A 23,149-nucleotide genomic window follows, 5' to 3' on the forward strand; every position below is an offset into this window, starting at 1 on the left:
TAAACCTTGGCTCTAGATGATTGTCACTGTTGAAGTGATACCCTGACCCCATGTGCAAAAATGGGAAAAGAGGTTGTGGATGGATTTCTAATAACAGCATTTAGCTTATTTACAGTCACTCAGACTGTGCATTTAAAATACACACTTTAACTTTCCTGTAGCTGCTCATTTGTATCTAGGATAAGCCTTGAAACTCTGTTAAGTAAATAAATTAGTGGTCCCAGGAATGCCCAGTACCCCTTGTGGAGTGGGAACAAAGGTTTCCAGAGTAGTGCTGGCAGGAACCATGCCATAGATGAATTCTAGGTCCACTGTTTCTGAGCAGCTACGTCATTCATTTCGAAAGAGAACAGAAGATATTCTTTGTGTTTCACTGTTGCAGTCATCACATTTGGGTTATCTGCCTGTAGGTAGCCCTCAGCCTGCCTGACTACCAGAGTCTTGGGATTTCTGCGTCAGATGCTGTCACTTCTTTCATGATGTCAGGTCGTCAAGGGCTCATATTGGAACTTGACCCTATGGCTGTACATTTGAGGGGAGTCATGGTTCAGATTGGCCCCAGGATCACCACCTGCAGTTTGGAGGTAAAGATCTCCAGAGTGGAGATGGAGGCGATCACTCCCACCTCCCTTTAAAAGAGTCTTTTATATCTTTTTTTAACAAGAAAATCTTTATTAAATTATCATGTATGATATAGGCAGTGATGCATTTCTAAAAATGAAAATAAACCATATTGACATAATTTTAGTTGCAAAAATTACGCATCACAGACTATACTGATATAATTGTAGCTGCAAACATTTTAAATCACTCATAATCTATCCAGTCATTGCCAGTCAAGCATTACATAGCGCATTCAAATCCTGCCTTCTTTTAAACCTGCATGTATTGTTCCCACAATTCCCTTTTTTTCCTATATAATTTGCTCCTACCTTTTTTCCTATGTAATTTGCTCCTACCTTTTTCTAAAGATCCCAGTTCTACTTGTTTTATATCTGTTACCATATTCACTACTTTTAGTAAAGTTGGTTTAGACTTTGATTTCCATTTTCTAGTAACTGCTTTTTTGGTAGCCAGTATAATTATATAATTAGACTCTGCAAGGCCTTACTATGTCTAGGCAATTCCGATTCTGTATCAGAGCTCAAAAAAATAATTTCCTTTGTTACACCAATTACTCACCCAGTCTGTCTGACAGAGCAGTCTGCAGGGAATCTTTAAAGTCTGCCAACTCATTACACTTCCAGAAAATATGCTCCCAATTACCTCTTTCTTCCCCATCACACCTCCAACATTTGCTGTCTGCCTTAGGAAAAATTCTTTAGAGTCTACTTGGGGTATAAAAATACCCATGTAAACACTTCCAAACGCAGATCATAAATCTTCTAGACTTTGTTGCATATTTGGGAGACACACATATATCCCCCATTGTTTCTTTGTGAATTGCTTGTCCAGTCTCTTCCCAATCCTTTCTAACCTCATCTGATTGATTATTGTAGTTATCATGCAATATTTTATATGCTGTATTAATTATTTATTTTTAACAGCAGCTTCTGATGTTCTTCGTGTTTTACTGTTGCGGTCATTACATTTGGGTAATCCTGTGTCGACTGCTGTCGCCCCTTCCCTGACGTCAGGTCGTCAGGGGTATAAAAAATGCGGCCGATAAAATTTTCTTTAGTCTTTCTTGCCGCGCGGTGCCCGAAGCAGAAGCAGTTCGCAAGTGCCGGTCGGCGGACTACTGACATTTTCGTGTTCGAGTTTCAGATCCGAAGTCTTCAATAAAGCTAAGTACCCCACTGGGGAAACTTTTTTCTTGCTCCAGACCGATGTCAGAAAAAGTTAATAATTGTATTTCTTGTGGTAAGCAAATACCTCATAAGGATTTTCATTCTTACTGTATTCCTTGCCTAGGCCCTGATCACAACGTGCCTGGTTGTCAGTTTTGTGCTAGATTTAACCAACGCACTATTAAGCGTCGGTATGATTTTGCTTTAAACTACTTTGGCCGCCTATTCAATTATCCAAAAATGTCGTTGGATAGCCATCCGACTACTGGAGTTCATAAAAAATGCAAAGAAAAAGAGAGAGATAGACAATCGCGGCCCAAAACCGTTGACTAAGCTTCTCCCAAGCCAGTTGCCAGTTCTCAGTGAGGCTCTTTCGCAGCCCCTGACGCCCGCTACTTTAGAGTCGCAGCACGCTACCGACTCCCACGTGGAGTCTGCCATGCCGCTGGATACTCAAGGTATTGGAGCCTCGGATACTATTACTTCAGATGGGTCCGGAGCCGCTGAGCAGGCACCGGCTTCTGAGGGTATATTCAGAGCTAAACATTTTTGCATTAAAACAACTTCAGCTTCAAAGGCAAAGACTACAGCACCTTCTAAAGCAAAGAAACAAACACAAGAGCCACGTGGACAGGCCTCTATGCCCAAAAAACAGATGCTCAAAATGGCCGAAGACTTAATTACCTTGATCAGGGGTTCCCATCCCCCTCCTGATAAGAGGCCTAGGCAAAAGACTGACTATGAATCTTCAGATCAGGTTTCTATTTCTTCTGATTCCTCTGCTGATCAGGAATATTCTCTTCCCCCCATGAGGATTCTAATGCTGAAGAATCTATTCCTTCAGCTTCTTCTCCAGAGGACTATTCTTTTGGGGAAACCTTGCATACCATGAGGGAGCATTTCCACTGGGAGAGCCAAGATTTTTCAGAATCTAAAAAGAGGCTCAGGGATTTTCTTTTACTACCTCTACACAGGCCACTAGCCATTCCACCTGTGTTGGACATTGTAGATGTTTTTTCTGAGTCTAGTCTTACCCCTGACTCCTTACCTCCAGCTCCTGTTAAGCCTGACAGATATTACAGGGTTCCTGACTCTCATAAATTCCTTTTTAAAAACCCTGCTGCAGACCCAGAAACTATTTCACAGGGTCCCAAGGGAATTAAGGCTTCCGCTGCAAAAAACCCTACCCCCTCTGACAGGGATTCTATGGCACTGGACAGATGGGGAAAAAAGGTATACACATCTGCTACCTTGGCTATAAGGGCCTTAAACTGTCAGTTTCATATGCTCAAATATCAGCAACATGTCATGGCATTGCTTAAACAGAAAATGTTGTTAAACTCTGAATGTGCAGAAAACAAGGAAATGCAGGATTTATTGCATGCAGCTGAACAAGCTGGAAAGCATACGTTGCAGTGTGGTTTTGATTCTTTGGAGGCCTCCTGCAGGGCCGCAGTTACGGGTTCTGTAATTAGGAGGCATGCTTGGTTAAAGGAACAAAATCTGCCTGATCATGTCAAAGTAAAATTATTAGATGCACCGTTACAGCATGATACTTTATTTGGTGTTAAGGCAGAAGAGGTGTTAAAGAAAATGGAGGACAAAGCTAAATCTATGCAAACTGTCAATGATTTTTTACAAGTACAACCACCTAGGTTTAGTAGACACTGGCCAACAAAGAATTGGTCCTTTCCTGTGTCAGACAGACCTCAAAGGGGCAGATCCCAGGTGCAAGGTTCATACAGGTCAAAGCAGTGGGGTGCCTTTACCTCCAAAGTTGGAGAAGACAAATCTCAACCATACAGGAAACAGTCCCAATGACTTCCCCCCTGCCTGCACCAAGCACTTATCTCCTGGCAGCACCCTTAGGGGGAAAATTAGAACTTTTTTCTCAAAATTGGCACATCATAACCCAGGACAAGTGGGTTCTAAATATCGTGTCACAAGGCTACAAGTTCCATTTCCAAACCCTGCAAAGGCAAACGGCTGGCCAGATGTGCCCAAAAATCAATGGGCAGAGGCACAAAAACAAGTATCATCCCTCATGGACATGGGGGCTGTTCAACAAGTACCAGAGCAAGAGCAGGGGCAAGGATTTTACTCAAGACTGTTCTTGGTAGCCAGAAAGGACAAGGCCTGGACGCTAATACTGGACCTATCTATTCTGAACACATTCCTGGATATACCAAAATTCAAGATGTTGACTTTGCAGCAGCTTCTGCCCATGCTGGGAAAGAACGCTTGGCTTGTAACTTTGGACCTAAAAGAGGCATACCTGCATGTCCCTATCAGACAAATATGCAGACGATACCTCAGATTCAAGGCTGGCTCAATGCATTACCAATTCTCTGCACTGCCCTTTGGCTTGCCTACTACGCCCAGGGTCTTTACAATGTGCCTGGCACCAGTAATTGCATTTCGCAGACAGAGGAATACAAATATATCCTTACTTGGACGACTGTAAAATTCAAGCAGAGAACAAGGACATTCTTCTACAGCACCTGGCGTGTGTGAAAACTAACATGTCTAGGGTACACAGTCAACAAAAAGAAATCCAAACTAGTACCCTCTCAAGAGATAATATTCCTGGGTGCAAGCTTAAATACAACTGCCCAGATAGTTTATCTCACGCCAGACAAACAAAAGCAACTGACTACCTATTTCAAAATGATGGCAACAAAGGCCCAGTTATCTGCAAGAAAAATTCTGCAGGCTTTGGGCTTTATAGCATCCTGCATCCTACTAATTCCATATGCAAGACTGCATATGAGGAAACTGCAATGGTACCTAAAAAAGTGTTTGGACTCAACATTGCCACAGCCTGGAAACTATGATTACTCTCATTCCCTGCCTGCAACAGGAGTTTTGATGGTGGGCGAAGGCTTGTCACCAAAACAAGGGACAGCCATTCACATTACCCCACAGCCAGGCAGACACTAACAACGGATGCATCAGATTATGCCTGGGGGGCCCACATGGCAGGAAAATGCATTCAGGGCACATGGGCCTCAAACCAAATGCATCTACATATCAATCAAAAAGAGATGCTAGCTGTTCAAAATGCCCTGACCGCCTTCAAGGACCTACTTCATCCAGGACAACTACTGATAAAGACAGACAACACCACGGTCATGTGGTATATAAACAAGCAGGGGGGCACACATTCGTACCCCTTTTGCAGACTAGCCATGGCTTTGTGGGACACAGCATTGACTTGCCAAGTACATCTGCAGGCACAATTCCTGCCAGGAAGGAAAAATACTCTGGCAGACGAACTAAGCAGACACCACATGGATCCCCATGAGTGGCAGCTGAATACACAAGTCTTCAGCATGATAACAAGGAAATGGGGATGCCTGGACATAGATCTATTTGCCTCCCCTCACAACTACTAACTAAAAAGATTCTGCACAAGGATTTATCACAGACAAGCATGGAAAGTGGACGCCCTATCTTTCAGCTGGAAAAACCTATCAGTATATGCCTTTCCCCCACTGCCTCTCTTCCCCAAGGTACTCCTAAAGGTCAAACAGGAGAAGCCAAAGATGATACTAATTGCCCCAGACTGGCCCCGCCAGAACTGGTATCCAATACTAAAGAACTTGTCTCAATGCCCAGCTTGGACCTTACCTCAAAAACCTCTTCTACTGTCCCAGTACAACAATCAGATCCTGCACAGCCAACACAGGACTTTAAACCTGGCAGCATAGAGGATAATGTAGTCATACAAAATACACCTCTCAATAAAGCTGTGATGGAGGTCATTTTGGAGGCCAGAAGGCCTAGTACTAGAAAATCTTACGCAGGAAAATGGAAGAGATTCTGTGCTTGGAACAAGGAACTGATACAGCTGTGCCAAATATTCCTCAGATTTTGCAATACTTAACTGAGATGCTGGACAAAGGCCTATCTTTTTCATCTATTAAAATTCACGCCTCTGCCATCTCGGCTCATTACAATACAGAGCCACCAATCTTTTCTCATCCCTTATTAAAACAGTACCTCAGAGGAGCCAAAAATTTAAGGCCTCCAAGAAGATCACCAATGCCTGCATGGGACCTCAAATATGCCTTGGAAAAACTCACCCTGCCTTCTTTTGAGCCAGCTGCTACTGCTGATATAAAGTTTTTATCTTGGAAAACAGCTCTGCTCCTAGCAAGAACTTCCGCAAGGCGAGTTTCAGAGCTACAAGCACTCATGGCTGTGGAACCTTTTATCTTTTTTTATCCAGACAGGGTCTCTCTGAGGACAAACCCAACATTTATGAATAAGGTGGTGTCCAGTGTGGCTCTTAACCAAACTATTCATCTGCCAACTTTTTATCCAAATCCACAGAACAAAGGGGAGAGAATCCTGCATTCTTTGGACATACGCAGACAGCTTAGATTCTACTTGGACAGAACCAAAGTTTTCAGAAAGACAGAGCAATTACTAGTGGCATATGCTGCAGGATCACAAGGAAAGGCCATCTCAAAGCAGACTATTTCAAAGTGGATAGGCCACTGCATTCATTTCTGCTACTTACACCATGGCAAGCCAGTGCCTAAGGGCATTAGGCCGCATTCAACCAGAGCTGCAGCCACTTACGCAGCTTTTCTCAGAGGAGTACCAGCCAAGGACATTCTAGAGGCTGCTACTTGGAGTTCAGTGCACACCTTTACTAAGCGCTGTCATCCCCCACTATATTCTAAATCCAGGGCAGGCTTTGCCACTGCAGTTCTGCAGGACCTCATAGCTGCTCCTAATGCTGTTTAGCTCCAGCCTCCCAACCTTAGCTTTGGGAATCTACCCAAATGTAATGACTGCAACAGTGAAACACGAAGAACATAGTACAGTTGTGTACACTTACCATAAATGTAGATGTTCAATTGTATTCATTGTTGCAGTCCAGGTTACCCACCCGCCATCCCCCTTTCTTCTGATGGAACCTGTCTTTCCTTCTTTATTTATGCAACCTGTGTGGTGTATTTGCTTGTAGATGAAGGTAAAGTCTACACTGGTGCATTTATTTTTATATATATATATATATATATATATATATATATATATATATATATATATATATAAATTTTGGCTACCCTTTAAGGGGGCACCTGACATCTGGGGCAAGAAAAACTTAAGAAAATGGCATCGGCCACATTTTTTATACCCCTGACGTCAGGGAAGGGGCGACAGCAGCCAACGCAGGACCCAGGACTTTGGAATTCAGGCCGACTGAGGGCAACCTGCCAGCAGGATTACCCAAATGTAATGACTGCAGCAGTGAATACACTCGAACATCTACATTTATGGTAAGTGTACACAACTGTACTTTCTAGATTCTACTAAAGCTTCTACCAGTGCTGGTCCTTCACTTAAGATTCCCTTATTTCTTTCTGTTTATTTGTACTCTTGATATCAATCCCTGATAGGGAGGACAATCTCTATCCTGCAGTCCAAATAAATTCTTAGCTTCTTCCCATTTTGTTACCTTTCCCTCTCTAAATGCTCCCAATGCCTTGGTTGTTTTACCATTTTTTTCCAATAAATTCCAGCCCCCAGTTGCCTATCGTCTGTATCCATAATTGCAGTCACCCATATCAGCAAAATTTTCTTTCTCCATTCCAGTGTTGGCTTAATTCTTAGAATACTTTCTGCTACTTTATGAATATAGTATTCTTCAAGATTATTGTTATTCTCCTTAAGATTTTGCATCCAAAATCTCAGTCTCAGAGAGAGAGAGAGAGAGACAGAGACAGAGAACGGACAGACTGGGGCCTGGAAGGAACCCCATGATTTGAGAGTGAGAGAGAGGGAAAAAGGCTGAATGAAGCTTGCAAATTATTTGGTGATCTAAAGCCAGCATGTATGCATAGTTTGGGTAAGCTTTGCTATTTAACAAACAAACAAGCTGCCCACTTGCAATTTTGAGAGGAATGATTGAAAAACTCAGACACTGTCTGTTAAAAGAAACATTGCTTGCATTTCAGTGATGAATTGTGCTACAAGATTTTTGTTTTGTTCAACTAATTTGGTATTTAAGGTTGGAGTGAAAAACACTGTTATGTATTATGTAAATTCTCTTTGGTCAAAAGACATTTTTCTGTTCCAGGCCAGAGGGTCGAAGATGTCATAAAAGGATGATAAAAGTAGTTTCAAAGTGTATTTCCATTAAGTTGGTATTGAAATCTTGGGTTAAGTGAATGATGTTAGGTAAAATCAATTGTGTTGACTTTGTGTAGTCACTTGTGACTGTATGTGAATGTTGGGTGAAGCTGTAAGGAGGATAGATCCAATATTGTCTTCTGGTGTATAAATAATGAGACTATTTCAATTCTTTTGCCAGATGGATCAAGAATGTTAATGTTGTATGATTTGGATAGTCTTGCAAAGTCAAACAGCATTGTTTTAGTTTTGCCCACATTCAGTGCACAATGGCTGTTTTGGAACCATTGGCAAACTTTGCAGGGTTGTTTTGAAGGAACTTCCAGTGATCAGCTTTTGCCTGGGCATAGGTTATGAAGTTACCTGCATATAAGGTAATATTGATATTGTTGCAGTTAACTGGTAAATAATTCAAAAACTGGGAGAAAAGTGTCTTGGATGGAGCCTTGGAGGAGCCCTGTAGGATGAAGGTTGCAAAGTTTTTCCCCAAGTCATGCTAAGATGGATTAAGTAATGCAGATTTATGTAATGCTCAGTACTTGTAGATAATAGTTTGGTCAGGTCTGTTAACTTTGAAACTGACTGGAAATCAGCAGGTGTAAATAAGTTACTTTTTTTAGGCATAGGCACATTGGAAAGCTAGTGGATCATTTGAACAGAGAAGGAACCAGTGCATGGGGAGAAGGAAGGATTAAGTGTAAACCAAACAGCTTAGGGGCAATTTTTTTTTTTTTTTTTTTTTAAGTATAAATTAACTTCCGAATCAAAAGCTGGGACATCGTTTGTAAGGTAGGTAAATTGTGGTGTTTTAACATTTCTGACAATTCATTAAATGTATAGGAATAGTTCTTGATGAACGGGTTGCAAATGAAGTGGAGAACCGATTCAAATTAACACATACACAGGGATCAGAAGCATTTGTTAATGTAGTTAGACATGGAGAATAAGTGCAGCATGGAGGTCAAAGCATTTGTGTCCTATATGAACAATATACAACAGTATAGTAATGTAAAATGTTTGTAGCAGTCGGTTTCAATTTTACTAGTTTGACAACATATGAATTTCTTGTTTCAGCATTTTGCCACTGTAGAATCAATGTTGCAATGCTTATTATTTAGAGGTTCACATTTGTATTCGATACTTATTATGAAAATATGGAATTTGTATGGGACAGAGCCATCCGATTTTTACAATTTATTCTCCTAATAGAATAAGTTGGTTAAAAAAAACATGGCATTAAGGTTGTCAATATTTTCCAAAAAATATATATAGAAAGTGGTAAGGAATGTAAACCAAGAAATTGTTTTGGAGGAATTAACTAGGTGGGTTTAGCATAATACCCAGTTAGGAGCCAATCACATTTCTTAAAAAAAAAAAAAAAAAAAAAAGTGGGAAAAATGCTGGACCTGTGGTGCTGGCCCACTAACGCACTGGATAGTACATAGGTGTTTGTGTTTCTGTGTGTGTGCCTGCGTGTGTGTTAAATATACCCACAAGGTGATGCTATAGTTCAACATTTCTCTTACACCTAATAAATGTGTTCATAATAATCTCCTTTTTTTATATTACTAGTGTTTCAGTTAAAGGGTTTTAGTATATGATTGTTAGTATGTGGGCTACATTTTTAACTACACATTTAAGCCTTACATAAACTTTAGAATAAAGGATAGGTATTTTGAGAGGAGTCAAGACACTTGAAGTAGAAGTCATAGGTTCATAGGTTGGTACTAGGCTATCGGCCCTAAGGCCTATGCAAGCCTAGCCATAACAATTCCCTGGAAATTTTTTCCCACAATATTTACTTCTCTGGGCCCCTGTCTAGCAGGGCGACTGGCATGATCCCCGGGGTGAATTTCCTATCTCCCATCCAATCATCAAGGTTCCTTTTGAAGAGGGCCAATGAGGTGCTCTGCTTGACATGTATGGGCAGTCTATTCCAGAGTATGGGGAGTCTCTGGGTCAGGAACCTATCCCTCCAGCATGTTTTGTTCATTGTGATAAGGTTTGCATCCCTGGAGCGTGTGGCTCTGAGGGATTGGGATTTCTTTAAGTGGAGCATGTCCAACAGCTCAGGGTTTGACATGGCCTTGTATGTTAAGCAGAGATCGCCTCTGAGTAGACGATATGCCACAGAGTATAGCTGGAGTTTTTTAGACGGTCAGCATATGGCATCTGCTTTAGGCCTGTGATTCTTTTAGTGAGGTATTTCTGTGGCCTTTCCAGCTGTTGCAGATGTCTTGTGAGGTACATACCAAATGGGGCATTATACTCTATAATGGGTCTAATGAGGGATGAGTACAGTGGGAGAATAACCTCCTTTTTTCTGGATGAAAAGCTCTTAGTGATGAGGTGTGCCACGTAGAGGGATTTCCTGACTGTTGTGGCGATGTGGTTATCGAAAGTGAGACCACTGTCCACTTGTGTCCCTAAGTCTCTCATCACACTTTCGATGTTTAGTGTCCTGCCACCTATGTGGTAATTCATGGGTACAATTTTTTTTCCAAAGGGGATGACTATACATTTCTTGGCATTAAGCTTGAGCCCATGGCTCTGGCACCAGGCATCTGTTTCTGTAAGACCCTTTTGTAGAATATTCACATCATTTGGGGATTCAATAATGGCTCCCAGTTTGCAGTCATCTGCAAACTTTGTTAGCTAGAGTCCCTTAATGTTGGCCTGTACTTCAGAGAAGTAGATGCTAAACAAGAGTGGTCCCAGGACTGAACCCTGAGGTACTCCACTTGTCACTTGTCTGGAGCTGGATTTGGAGTCTGCTACTTTTACAGCCTGGGTTCTGTCAGTAAGCCAGTTGGCAACCCATCGAGTGACATAAGGATTTATGCCCAGCTTAGTAAGTTTATCTATGATTCCAGAGTGGGAGATGGTGTCGAAGGCCTTGGCGAGGTCCAGATACGCTGTGTGGACCTCCTTACCCTCGTCCACAGCTCTGGAGACCGATTTGAAGAAGTCAATCAGATTCAGGAGACAAGATCGGCCCTTCACAAACCCAAACTGGGTGGGGTCCAGTGTCTGTAAGTTGCCAATGTCTTTGTTTATAAGTTCCATGCCCTTGCAGATCAGGCTTGTCAGACTGATGGGACGGTAGTTCCCGGGATCCAAGGTGGATCCTCCCTTGTGGAGCGGGATAACTGTAGCTGTGCGCCACTCAGTGGGCACGAAGCCTGAGGTGAGGCTATGATTAAACATGACACTTAAGTGGGGTGCCAGTTCATTTTGTAGTTCATGTAGTACACAGCCTGGGATGTCATCTGGTCCCATGGATGCTGTATTCTTAGCTTTGGAGAGTGCTGTTTCTACCTGTGTGGCTGTGATAGAATTTGGCAATCTTTTGGTATTGAGATGGGCCCTTTAGGGGTGAGAGGGAGGTGAAGTTGGCACTAAATCAATCTGCCAGGATATTGGCAATATCTTTGGGATCAGTATATTTAATGCCATTCTGTTGTAGTTCAGAGCATTGCCATTTAGATTCTTGACATAACTATAGAATGCCTTGTGGTTGTCTTTGGAATCTTTGGCAATTTTATTTTCGTAACTAGCTTTTGAGGATTTTATGAGGGATCTCAGCTTCTTACTGAGGCTGGTGAGGGAGTTTTTTGCATCCTGGGATTTTCCTCTAGACATTTAAGCCTTATATAAACTTTAGAATAAAGGATAGGTATTTTGAGGGGAGTCAAGTCACTTGATGTAGAAGTCCACCCCCCTCCCTCTGTCATTTAAAAAAAAAAAAAAGAATGAACATGGACTGGACTGGAAAAAAGTTGACTGTACACTCAGGAGGATGAGCATGCAGTGATGCTGTGTGCATGTTCCCCCACCTCCTCAGTGTTGTTGTAACTTGCATATAGGTAACTTCACCTTCCAGCCTTCAGTGAAGGGTGTCTCAGTACCAAACACTAGCACCCCCCCAAACCTAAAGAAGAAAAGTTGGTACTTGTGTCTCATTCTGACTTTAAGCCCCCAGCCAGCTGATGGTCATGCCTGTTACTTGAGCTATTGTCTCCTGCATGTCAGCAACTCGGAAACCACTGATTACACCCCTGGGAAAGATTACTGCCTGAGTCACAGCTTCAGAAGTGCCTTCTTATACAAAGTGCCACTGCCTTGTTTCCTTAAGTTCAGAGTATTCATTTGCATTAATGGAGGAAGTAGAACTGTGTGAACTCATATTGTACCATTTCCACCCCACCCCCCATCCATTTATATACCAGCAGGTACTTTCATTAACTCTGACAGTGCAGTAGGACATGTCATGGCTTTCTGACTAGAAAGCAGAGATTGCTATTCTAGAACCTTCCCAGCCTGGATAACATTCTAGTATCCCTTGCGTACAACCAAACATGTCTTTAGAGGAGCACATACAGGTGCAACTATTAATTTTATGTTCACTTGTTTTGATCCTGTTAAAGTAAACTTGTTCTTCCTTATCGATGACTGGATTATAATTTTTTTACTGATTTTATTCTTTCAGACTGTTTGCAGAGAAGATCAATAAAAATGAGAGGAAGGGCAAAGCTGAAATTATACAGCTGGTACAAGGCCAGGAAACACCAGAGTTCTGGGAAGCCTTGGGAGGACAGCCTGAAGAAATCAAGGTGAACGTTCCCGATGACTTCCAGCCTCCAAAGCCTAAGCTGTACAAGGTAAAACTAAGAGCACTTCAGATAGCATTGTAGAAATATATATGACAGTGGAAAATGAAACCTTGTTTTCATAAACTAACCTGTACTTCTTGTTTGTTCATTTGGTTAATATTGCTTATTACTACAATACAGAACTTACATATATTTGTTTCAGTGGTATTTGATGCAAAGTGCAGAGGGCCTGATTTTGGTGGCCAAGAGTAAAGATCCAAGCAGTTAATGAAAGTGTAGTAGTTTGTTTCTTGGTGTTTCCTTTGGCTGTATTTCATAGATTTTTGTAATTCGACCCACATCTGATGAGAAAATAGGCTGTGTCAGTGATTCACAAAGCATTTTGCAGGTTTTTACTTCTTGATGAGTGAAATAAAGAAATATTTTCTTTTTTTATAACAACTGTAATTTAGTCCGGTATTACATAAGTCGATCAATTTGTGCCTTCTCTTAAACATTACTCCTCTTCCTGAACATTATTCTCCATTTATTGTTCCCACAAATCTCATGTTATATGTACTTTGCACTGTTCCTTTTCTAAAGGATCTACTTCCAGTTAGTTCTTTTCTCTCTCTTACAATATTCAGTACTTCAAATACAGTTGGTTTAGATTTTGGTTTTACAAATTTTAGTTATTACTTTTGTGGCCTCCAGTAGAATTATATTTAATAAGATCTTAATAGGTTTAGGTAATTCGGATCCTGTGTCCCAGCTCAAAAGAATAATTTTGATAGTTGTACCCATTTGCTCACGCAATATTTCTTACAGAGTACTCTGCAGGGAATTTTTAAAATCTACCAACTCATTATCCTCCCAGAAAACATGTTCCCATTTACCTATTTCTTCCCCATCACACCTCCAACATTTGCTGTCCACCTGAAGGAAATTCTGTGAAGTCTGCTTGGGGTATAAAATTACCTATGCAAACAATTCAAGACAAAAATCCTTACCCTTTTGGACTTTGTTGCTTCCTTGGGAGCCACGCATATGTCCTCCCGGTGTTCGCTTGTAAATTCATTTACCAGTCCCTTTTCTGTAAATTCATTTTTCAGTCTCTTTTCTCCAGTCTTTTCTAACCTCCTTTTCCTGCCCCAGGAAGTAATATTTTTCTCAGCTACCTTTGCTGGTTTCATTTAGTTATGAAAACACTCTTGGCAGATGTGAATGAACGTTTGCAGGGTCATACTTCTGTGTTCCAGCATTTGCTTAGAGACTTAGGAACAAAAGAGGAAGGTTACCATGTGTGCTACATTACTAGATTGTTTTTCCAGTCAGAGCTTGGCAAGGAGAAAAGAAGACAAGAGAGCTGTTAGGAAGATCCGTGCCCATAATACCAGACCAGCGCTCACAGTGTGGAAAGGACTGCCACTCCTGGATTGGATTGCACAGCCACAGAAGATGCCACTTGAATCCGTGCAATAGATGCACAAACCCACGAACGTGAGCCTTTGGGATTGAAGGATACTTACATTGATCTTGCTGTCCATACAGTATACCATGACTGGTCAAGGCCTTTGATGTTATACCCCAAGCTAGCATAATTAGCAACCTAATTGCATTACAAATGAATCCCTGTGTGGGAAGATGCATAACAAATTGACTAAAAGATAGAACCCCCATGGTGTGGGTAGTAGGTGCTTCGTCAAAGATTATGAAGGTACTCAAGTGGTGTCCTGCAAGGCTCTGTGCTAGGATTCCTTTTGTTTGGCATTTACTTATCCGGTCTGCATTCCATAATCCAATACCTTTGGCTGACAAGGTTTGTGGATGACTGTAAAGTAACACCCAGGCTCTGCAACAAGAAGTTACACTTGTAAATAATTGTTGTATTGGAAAGGGACTTAAATTAAATGCTAAAAAGTGCAAATAGTCACATTTTGAAAACTACTCTTCCAGTCAATATACAACATAAACAGTACCACACTCCAAAATGAAAATGTTAGAGGCCTTACAACTTTGGTAGATAATTCCCTGTCCTTTGATTTTCAGTGGTACAGCTGATCGCCAAGGGAATATTATCCAGTTCTGAAGAAGTCATTGTTCAGTTATCTTCGACATTTATTAGGCCAGTTGTTGAATGCAGTTTGCCCTATGGGATAGACTTCTAGACGTATCAGACATCTGGAAAGGCCCTAGAGGTTCTCTTCTTTCTTGACACGTGTCAATATCACTCTTCTTTACAATCTCCTTCCACTTCTTCTCACGTGATAATATACTGCAGCCATCAACTACGGCAATGTCAGTGCTCAAAGCTGCCTGATTAGCTTCTGCCTGTCCTTCAACCTCTTCCCACACAATAACATGATTCACATCTCTTGTGCAGGCTCACTGCTTTTAAATTAACCATATCAGAATGCTCTCCTAATATATTGCTGGTCTTCTCAAGGTCCTAATGTATTACTTAACAGGTTTCTGGCCATCACATTGCTTCCCCATCATGTCTTCTGCAATGTATTCCTTATTAACTCACAGAACCTCATCTCTTTCTTGTCTTACACTACTTCTGTATCCCTATCCACTACAAGGATATTTCACACTCTGTTTCTCTTCATTCTTTAGCACTTTTGTCAGCTCGGGTCTATATTAGAAGCACGAAAATGCTTCTAAACGAATACTGAATGGGCGACACAAATTCATTGAATCGCATTTAAACTATTTGATGAAAATGTCATAGGGCAAGGAGATGGTTGACCAACTTCATGGAGTTGCCCTTTCCTTCCCTATAATGTGATCTCGGAGTTGGTATATTTAGTTAGGGGGGTGTGGGTAGCGGAGCCCCCCACGTTGGGAGGTGTAGGTGCCAAAACCCTCCATCTGTTTATGATGTTAAAGATTTTTTTTTAGTGAACGGCTGTGTAAGTTTTTTCCCTAGGGAAAAATTTGCTTACGTGGCCATTCACTATTTTTAGATGTTCTGTAGTCCTATCTCACCTTCATTCTTACATATGGGTTCGGAGCCGATCCTCAGCTCCGACTCAGCCTATTACAAGTTCAAAGTCTCTTAGTTGGCTTGTGGCTAGCTAGGTAGCCCACAGTGCACCAAAACAATGCCCAGATCTCGTTTGCCACATCTACGAGTTCAGATGTGCTTCTTGCTTGGCCGTGGCTAAGTTTAAAACTTTTTCTATTATTATTACATTACTGTTTACCTATAGCGACTTATCTTGTTCCAGATAGAGTTTATTAATGTTTTTTTACCTTTAATTAGTTAGTTGAGAACTGGTTGGCCGTTGGCCCTTGTTGTTCTACCTTTTGGTATCCTGTGTGCTAGTTTTTCTATTAATGTTGCGCGTTTGCGCTATATTGCTATATATTGGTGCAGTGTTTTTTCTTGATTATTACAGGGTTATTTTTGTCTGCTAGTCCGCCCTTTGAGCGTGCTTTTCTAGTTTAGATAGAAATTTAGATAGTTAGAAATTTAGCTGTGTGCCGTGTCGTTTGATAGGCTAAGTTGTAGAAAGAATGTCACCAACTATCTACCTTGGTCTGTTTAAGTTAGAGGATCTAGTCCTCTCTACTTATTCCTTGTGTGTGCGAGTGTGGTTAGGGCTAGACCCATTTAAGTTAGAGGACCTAGTCCTCGTTGTGCTTGTGTGTTCCTGCTTAGCTAGTTATTATGTCTAAAGAGTCTAAAGACCACAAACCTTCGGGTTTCAAAAAATGTGTAAAGTGCTCCCAGAAGATGTCAATTACAGATGGCCATAGTAATTGTGTTTATTGTCTCATTCATTTGCAGGAAACTTGTTTATTCTGCCATTCCTTCAGCTCCAGAGTTCTTCAGGAGAGGAAGAACAAGTTAATTTTGAAAGGTCTCCTCAAGCCTTCCTTCGAGGAAGACTTGGCCAGTTCATCTTCCTCTTCAAAATCAAATTCTTCTAGGAAAGAGAAGGTTAAGGCGGCCAAAAGGCATTCTCTGGCACTGTCTAGTGTATCGGAATCTCCTCAAAAAATATCTAAACCGGATAAGACTTCTACCTCCTCGGCTCCACTGTCCTCGGAACCGATTGAGTATGTTCTTCTTGTTTCACTGTTGCAGTCATTACATTTGGGTAGTCTGCTGGCAGGTTGCCCTCAGTCCGCCTGAATATCAAAGTCTTGGGTCCTGCGTCGGTTGCTGTCTCCTCTTCCATGACGTCAGGTCGTCAGAGGTATAAAACATGCAGCCGACGCCATTTTATTCAGTCTTTCTTGCCGCGCGGTGCCGAAGCAGAAGCAGTTCGCAAGTACCAGTCGGCCAACTCCTGAAATTTTCACATTTGAATTTCAGAACCAAAGTCTTCAATTAAAGCTAAGTACCCCGTTGGGGAAACCTTTTCTTGCTCCTTACCGATGTCAGTAAAAGTTAATAATTGCATTACTTGTGGGAAGCGATTTTCATTTATACCATATTCCTTGCCTAGGCCCAGATCATAACGTGCCTTGCTGTCGGTTTTATGCTAGATTTAACCAACGCACTATTAAGCGTCAGTATATTTTTGCTTCAAAATATTTTGGATCCAGATTTAATTACACTGAAATGTTGTCTGATAGCAATCCGACTACCTGAGTACACAAAAAACGCAAAAAAAAGAGACAGACCGTTGAGGTTCAAAACCAACAACTAATTTTCTCCCAAGCCAGTCGCTGGTTCGCCGGTACTCAGTGAGGCACTTTCGCAGCCACTGATACCCACTACTTTTGAGTCCCAGGCCTCTACCGAGACCCATATGGAGTCTGGTATGCCGTGAGATTCTCAGAGTATTGAACCCATGGATGTCTCTCCCTCGGATGGGTCCGGAGCCACTGAGCAGGCACCAGCTTCTGAGGGTGTTTTCAGGCCTCAACATTTTTATATAAAACTGACGCCAGCTTCAAAAAAAAAACAAAATCAACTACTAAGTCTAAAAACTGACGCATGAGTCACATGCTCAGGCCCCTATGCCTAAAAAACAGATTATCAAAATGGCTGAGGACTTAGTTACCTTGATCAGGGGTTCCCAACCCCCTCCTGATAAGAGGCCTAGGCAAGACACTGATTATGAATCTTCAGATCAGGTTTCTATTTCTTCTGGTTCCACTTCTGATCAGGAATTTTCTATACCACCCTATGAGGATTCAGATGTAGAAGAATCCATTCCATTTGCATCTCCTCCTGAGGATTATTCTTTTGGAGAAACCTTGCATACTTTAAGGGAACATTTTCATTGGGAGAGTCAGGATTTCTCTGAATCAAAAAAGAAGCTTAGGGATTTCCTTCTTCTTCCTCAGCATAGGCCTTTGGCTATACCTCCTGTATTAGACATTGTTGATGTGTTTTTGGAATCGAGCATGACTCCTGATTCCCTACCTCCGGCTCCTAGTAAGCAAGACAGATATTACAGGGTTCCTATTCAAAAATCCTGCTGCTGATCCTGAAACTATCTCACAGGGTCCCAAGGGTGTAAAGGCCTCTACAGCCAAAATGCCTACCCCCTCTGATAGAGATTCCAGGGCCCTGGATAGATGGGGAAAGAAGGTTTATACATCTGCAACCTTGGCAATTAGGGCCTTAAACTGCCAGTTTCATAGGCTTAAATATCAGCAAAATGTTATGGGCCTATTAAAACAGAAAATTATGTTGATTTCTGGTTGTGTGAAGAATAAAGAATTACAGGAATTATTGCATGCAGCAGAACAGGTTGGAAAGCATACTTTGCAATGTGGTTTTGATTCCTTGGAGGCCTCTTGCAGGGCCGCAGTTACTGGATCTGTGATTAGAAGGCATGCCTGGCTCAAGGAGCAAAATCTGCCTGATCATGTTAAAGCTAAATTGTTGGATACACCTTTACAGCATGATACTCTGTTTGGTAATCAGGCAGAAGAGGTTTTAAAGAAAATGGAAGACAAAGCTAAATCTATGCAAACTGTAAAAGGTTTCTTACAAGTGCAGCCACCCATATTCAGTAGGCACTGGCCTACTAAAAATTGGTCCTTTCCTGTGTCCAACAGAGCCTCTCAAGGCAAATCAAGGCGCTCAAAAGGCCATGGATACCAATCACAGGGTTCTTACATGTCAAAGCAATGGGATGCCTCTACCTCCAAATGCGGAGGAAACAAAGCACAACCCTACAGTAAGCAGTCTCAATGACTTCCTTCTTCCATCACCAAGCACTTATCTTTTGGCAGCCCCCTTGGGGGGAAAATTAGCACTTCATGCTCAAAATTGGCAGTTAATTACACAGGACAAGTGGGTATTAAACATAGTATCCCAGGGGTACAGATTTCATTTCCATACTTTGCCAATTCCAAATGATTGGCCAGATCTGCCACAAAATCAGTGGGCAGAGGCTCAGAAACAAGTTACGTCCCTCAAGGATATGGGGGCTATTCAACTAGAACAGGAAAAAGACAAGGTTTTTATTCAAGACTGTTCCTGTTACCCAGAAAAGACTATGCCTGGCGTCCAATACTGGACTTATCGATTTTGAACATGTTCTTGGACATTCCAAAATTCAAAATGCTGACTTTACAACAGTTACTGCCTATGCTGGGCAAGAATGCTTGGTTAGTGACTCTAGACTTAAAGGAGGCATACCTGCATATCCCAGTAAGGGAATCGTGCAGAAGATACCTCCACTTCAAGGCAGGTTTTATGCATTGCCAATTCTCTACACTGCCCTTTGGCTTATCTACTGCATCCAGGGTCTTTACAGAGTGCCTGGCACCAGTAATTGCATTTTGCAGACAAAGAAGCGTAGAAATCTATCCTTACTTGGACGACTGTCTCATTCAAGCAGAAAACAAGGACATTTTTCTTCAACATCTGGCATTTGTAAAAAGGCTTCTAACATGCCTAGGGTACACAATAAACGAAAAGAAATCACAACTGGTACCTTCTCAAAAAATTACTTTCCTGGGTGCAAGCTTGAATACAACTGCCCAGATGGCTTACCTTATGCCAGACAAACAAAGGCAACTGACCATATACTTCAAACAGACGGCAGTAAAAACCCAGTTATCTGCAAGACAAATCCTACAGGCTTTGGGGTTCATGGCATCCTGCATTCTACTAATTCCATATGCAAGACTGCATATGAGGAAACTTCAATGGTATCTAAAAAGTTTATGGAGTCAACATTGTCACACTCTGGAAACAATGATTCCTCTCATTCCCTGCCTACAACAGGAGTTTCTTTGGTGGGCAGAGACATGTCACCAAAACAAGGGACGGTCATTCACTCTACCCCCTGCCACCTAAACCCTAACTACAGATGCTTCAGACTATGCTTGGGGGGCCCACCTGGCGGGGAGATGCATTCAGGGCATATGGACCCCAAAACAAATGCATCTGCATATCAACCAGAAAGAGATGCTAGCTGTTCAGAATGCCCTGACAGCCTTCAAGGACTTACTTCATCCAGGACAACTACTGATAAAGACTGACAACACCAAGGTTATGTGGTACATAAGAAAGGGGGTACACATTCCTACCCCCTTTGCAGACTTGCCATGGCATTGTGGGACACAGCCTTGACTTACCAAGTACATCTTCAAGCTCAATTCCTGCCAGGAAAACAAAATACTCTGGCAGACGACCTAAGCAGAAACCTTATGAACCCTCATGAGTGGAAACTGGATCCACAAGTCTTCAGCATGGTAACACAGAAATGGGGGAGCCCAGACATAGATCTGTTTGCCTCTCCCCAAAATTATCAACTGGACAAATTCTGCATAAGGACTTATCACAGACAAGCATGTAAAGTGGATGCCCTATCCTTCAGTTGGAAAAACCTATCAGTCTACACCTTTCCTCCTCTGCCTCTTCTCCCCAAGGTCTTACTAAAGGTCAGACAGGAAAAAACAAAAATGATCCTAATTGCTCCAGACTGGCCTCGCCAACACTGGTACCCAATTCTAAGGAATATATCTCAACTCCCTCCTTGGTACTTGCCTCAAATACCTCATCTACTGTGTCAGCAGAGCAATCAAATTCTGCACAGCCAGCTCCAAACTCTGAACCTGGCAGCATGGCTGATCATGTAATTATTCAAACAACACCTCTCAGTAAATCTGTGATGGATGTCATTTTGGAAGCCAGAAGGCCTAGTACTAGAAAATCTTATGCTGATAAATGGAAGAGATTCTGTGCTTGGAACCAAGCACAAGAATGGACACAGCAAAACCAAATATTTCTCAGATTTTACAATACTTGACTGAGATGCTTGACAAGGGCCTATAATTTTCTTCAATAAAAATCCATGCCTCTGCCATATCGGCTCATTACAACACGGAGCCTCCCATCTTTTCTCATCCTCTGCTAAAACAGTATCTTAGAGGGGCCAAAAATTTAAGGCCTCCCAGAAGATCACCATCTCCTGCATGGGACCCCAATTTTGTGCTGGAAAAACTCACCCTGCCTCCTTTTGAACCAGCAGCTACTGCAGATATAAAGTTTTTATCTTGGAAAACAGCTTTCCTTTTGGCAATCACTTCAGCAAGAAGGGTTTCAGAACTGTAGCTGTGGAGCCTTTTGTTACTTTTTACCTGGACAGAGTGTCCCTCAGGACCAATCCTTCCTTTATGCCTAAGGTGGTATCCAGTGTGGCTCTTAACCAAACTATCACCTGCCAACATTTTACCCAAATCCGCAGAACAAGGGGGAGCGGATTCTGCATTCATTGGACGTACACAGACAACTAAGATTCTACTTAAACAGGAACAAATCTCTAAGAAAGTCTGAGCAACTACTGGTGGCATTTGCTGCAGCATCAGAGGGGAAGGCTATATCAAAGCAGACTATTTGTAAGTTGATAAGCCACTGCATTCAGTTCTGCTATTTGCATCATGGTAAACCGATGCCCAAGGGAATCCGGTCACATTCAACCAGGGCTGCCTCTACCTCAGCAGCCTTTCTCAGAGGAGTTCCAACCAAAGACATTATCGAAGCTGCTACTTGGAGCTCTGTTCATAATTTTACAAAGCATTATCATTTATCTCTCTTTAAGTCCAGGGCAGACTTTGCCACTGCAGTTCTGCAGGGCCTTATAGCCAGTCCTAATGCTATTTAGTTCCATCCTACCATCCATAGCTTTGGGATTCTACCCAAATGTAATGACTGTAACAGTGAAATATGAAGAACATAGTACAGTTGTGTACACTTACCATAAATGTAGATGTTCGAGTGTATTCACGGTTGCAGTCCTGGTTACCCACCCGCCATCCCCCTTTTTTCTAGAACTTCTCTTTCCTTCACTATATTCTAAAGCCTTTGTGGTGTATTTGCTTTTAGATGAAGGTAAATTTTATGTTGCTAAAAGTGCATTTACATATACATTGCTGTTTATTAATATATATATATATATATATATATATATATATATATATATATATATTATATATATATATATATATATATATATATAATATTATATATATATATATATATATATAAAATTTATTTTATTTTATTTTTTTTTTTTTGCTCCCCATTTGGGGGGTACCTGACATCTGGGGCAAGAAAAACTGAATGAAATGGCGTCGGCTGCATGTTTTATACCCCTGACGACCTGACGTCCTGGATGCACTGGGTGACTCATCCTTCAGATGCAGAGGAGGAGGAGCAAATGGTAGACGTCACCGTAGAGGCAGGGGCTTCCCGCAAAACCAGGGAGGCCGCGATTCATTTTGAGGCCATCCCTATCAGTGCTCCTGATATGGGGCCCGGCTGTGCTTCTCTGGAGCCAGTCAGGAGTCGCATATCTTTGTATCCAGAAGCCTGGCTAAACATCACCCAAGACAAATGGGTACAAAGAATAGTCACCAGAGGTTACTCCATACCCTTTTCTCTTCCACCTCACGCTGACAGGAAGATCCTGGATGTTCAGCCCAATCACAGGGATCAAGCAACTGTAGAATCACAGGGATCAAGCAACTGTAGAAGTGAGAAAGTTGCTTGCAGACAGAGTCATCCAAACCATCCCCGTAGACCAGATCGGGTCCGGAACTTGCTCCAGATTCTTTTTAGTGCCAAAACGTACAGGGGACTGGAGGCCCATATTGGACCTCAGCAAGCTAAATGAATCCGTAAAGAAGGCCAAGTTCCGGATGGTGACACTGCAGTCTATACACCCTCTCTTAGCGAAAGACAATTGGATGTGCTCCATAGACCTCCAAGACACGTACTACCGTATAAAAATGGACAGAGCGTCGAGGAGTCATCTACGCTTCTGGCTGGGAGCCAGTTGCCAGTCATTATCAATTTCGTGCTTTGCCCTTTGGTCTCACCACGGCTCCCAGGGTGTTCACCAAATGCATGGTGGTAGTGACAGCTCACCTGAGACTTCTAGAATTCCAAGTGTTTCTGTACTTGAACGACTGGCTCCTGATCGCTCCCACCAGACATTTACTCCTACAAATCAGAGATGCCACTATCCAGCTTTGTTCCCAGTTGGGGATTACAATAAATTGGGAAAAGTCTGCCTTATTGCCCTCTCAATTTGTGACTTTTATAGGTGCAGAAATAGACACAGTCGCCACATTAGCTCATCTTCCCGCAGAGAGAGCGCAGAACCTCAGACAAATTCTCTGTCTACTTCCTCTACAGAA

General features: G+C 42.0%; 1 protein-coding gene across 1 annotated transcript in view; it reads left to right on the forward strand.

The window, feature by feature from the left end:
• The window catches only part of FLII (FLII actin remodeling protein), a 945,835-nt gene that overhangs the window by 649,038 nt on the left and 273,648 nt on the right, over positions 1–23,149 (forward strand). The window contains exon 18 of the mRNA XM_044089594.1: positions 12,424–12,595. Coding sequence (XP_043945529.1) covers positions 12,424–12,595 — 172 coding nt within the window. The remainder of the gene's footprint in view (positions 1–12,423; positions 12,596–23,149) is intronic.

Source organism: Protopterus annectens, chromosome 12.part0 (genome assembly GCF_019279795.1).
Source record: "Protopterus annectens isolate FY-2018-M chromosome 12.part0, PAN1.0, whole genome shotgun sequence".
Classification (NCBI taxonomy): Eukaryota; Metazoa; Chordata; order Ceratodontiformes; family Protopteridae; genus Protopterus; species Protopterus annectens.